The sequence below is a fragment of the Lynx rufus genome, unplaced genomic scaffold (assembly GCF_022079265.1).
Source record: "Lynx rufus isolate CCGP_SWC_20201006 ecotype Redwood Valley unplaced genomic scaffold, mLynRuf1.p SCAF_20, whole genome shotgun sequence".
Taxonomy (NCBI): Eukaryota; Metazoa; Chordata; class Mammalia; order Carnivora; family Felidae; genus Lynx; species Lynx rufus.
The window spans coordinates 23,323,326-23,325,161 of record NW_025814835.1 but is presented as its reverse complement, the minus strand read 5'-3'; the positions used below and the strand labels follow the sequence as shown (position 1 = coordinate 23,325,161).

Genomic DNA, 1,836 nt, shown 5'->3' with positions numbered 1-1,836 from the left:
ACACTGGCCCTTGTGAAGCCACAATGTACCAAAAGTACTATGCCAAATGTTTATATTAGTATAAAAATTCCACATCCCCATATTGGCCACCTCAAGATGAAAACAGATAACTCCCTAAATGTTAACTTGCTCTTCTCCCCTAATGTTAAACATAAAAACCACATGGGAAATATAGAAATTCAAATAGAAATAACATAAACCTGTCATAAATCGTAAACAAAATACTATTTGTGGGACAGCATAGATGACAAATGGTCTACTGTGTAAAGTTTAGAATAAGGCAGACAAAAGTTGAAAGGCTGGTTAATTTTCCCCTCCTTCTGCTTCAGCTTCATCTCCTTGGGTATCCGATGTCCACAATGTCAAGTTGTCTCTCAGTAATTGCATTATTAGTGTGCTGTCTTTGTAGGACTCTTCACTTAATGTATCGAGTTCAGCAATGGCTTCCTCAAAAGCTGTCTTTGCAAGAGAGCAGGCTTTCTCCGGGGAGTTCAGAATCTCATAATAGTACACAGAGAAGTTAAGGGCCAGACCCAAACTGATAGGGTGTGTTGGTTGCATTTCCTTTTTGCTGATCTCAAAAGCTTCTTGGTATGCTTGTTGTGACTGATCCACAATCCCTTTCTTGTCATCACCAGCAGCAACCTCAGCCAAGCAACGATAGTAGTCTCCTTTCATTTTCAAATAGAAGACTTTGCTCTCTGCTTGTGAAGCATTGGGGATCAAAAACTTTTCCAAAAGAGACAGTACATCATTGCAGATCTCTCTGAGCTTGGTCTCAATTTTCTCTCTGTATTCTCGAGCCATCTGCTGTTTTTTCTCAGCCCCTTCCGTCTTTTGCTCAATACTTGAGACGACCCTCCAAGATGACCTGCGGGCTCCTACAACATTTTTATAAACAACTGAGATAAGATTCCTCTCATTGGATAATTCAGCTCCTTGCTCAGTTACAGACTTCATGCAGGCTGCCATGTCATCATATCGCTCAGCCTGCTCGGCCGGCTTGGCCTTCTGCACCAGCTCATTTTTATCCATGACTGGATGTTCTGTGTCCAGAGTGGGTGGTGGCGGACGGATGGACGGGGGCTCAGCAGTCTCAAGAAAAATATTTTTAATAGAAATTGAAAGTAAAAATGAAATTTTTCTGTTTCTGCATTCAAGAAAAAGAAAAGAAATGAAAAAGAGAAAAAAGAAAAAGAAAAAAATCGTTTGAAAATTTGAAAAAGGAAATACATTGAAGTAGACTAAAATAAAATGATGGAAGTAAAATAGAATTTGAAAAAATTTACACAAAAGTAAAAAAATATAGTAAAAAATTAAAGAAAAATATTTTAAATAAAAATTGAAAATAAAAATGAATTGTTTCTCTTTCTGTATTCAAGAAAAAGAAAAGTGAAAAAAAAAAGAAAGAAAGAAAATTGAATAGATGGGCCTGCTAACAGATTGAAATAGGACTGAAATTACTTCATTTTCCCCTAGAAGTCAGTCTATGTAGTGCTTTATAGTCCATAAACTAAGCGGGCAGTGAGACTTGTGTTCTTGAAGAGCGAAGTTGGGCCAGTTGGGTGGGGCTCAGTGTAATGGCTCCATTCTCCACTACCTGGCGCTGCTAGCCTACTGGGGTGGAGTGGTGTTGCGCTTGTAGGTGCCTATGCGCATGCACAGGAGTGGTGAAAATGGTGTCACCCAGGTACTCAGTCTCTAGTATCAGAACTCTGTTCTCCCTGATCAGCAATTGCGCACCCGTCCTATCTTCAGCTTTCGTCCGCTCCCTGCTTTTTCACTGTCCGTGGCCAAGCCCCAGGTAATACCTCTCTCCTGAGTCTTGTCTCAGAG

General features: G+C 40.0%; 1 protein-coding gene across 1 annotated transcript; it reads right to left on the bottom strand.

The window, feature by feature from the left end:
• Window positions 1–303: 303 nt before the first annotated feature.
• On the bottom strand, window positions 304–1,055 carry LOC124517052 (14-3-3 protein zeta/delta-like). Its single transcript, XM_047086244.1, has one exon. The coding sequence runs from the start codon at window positions 1,033–1,035 to the stop codon at window positions 304–306; it is 732 nt and encodes a 243-aa protein (XP_046942200.1). The 5' UTR covers window positions 1,036–1,055.
• Between the last annotated feature and the right edge of the window lie 781 nt (window positions 1,056–1,836).

Coding starts and splice junctions, on each gene's coding strand:
- LOC124517052 (XM_047086244.1), bottom strand. CDS start 1,035: ATGGATAAAAATGAGCTGGTGCAGAAGGCCAAGCCGGCCGAGCAGGCT.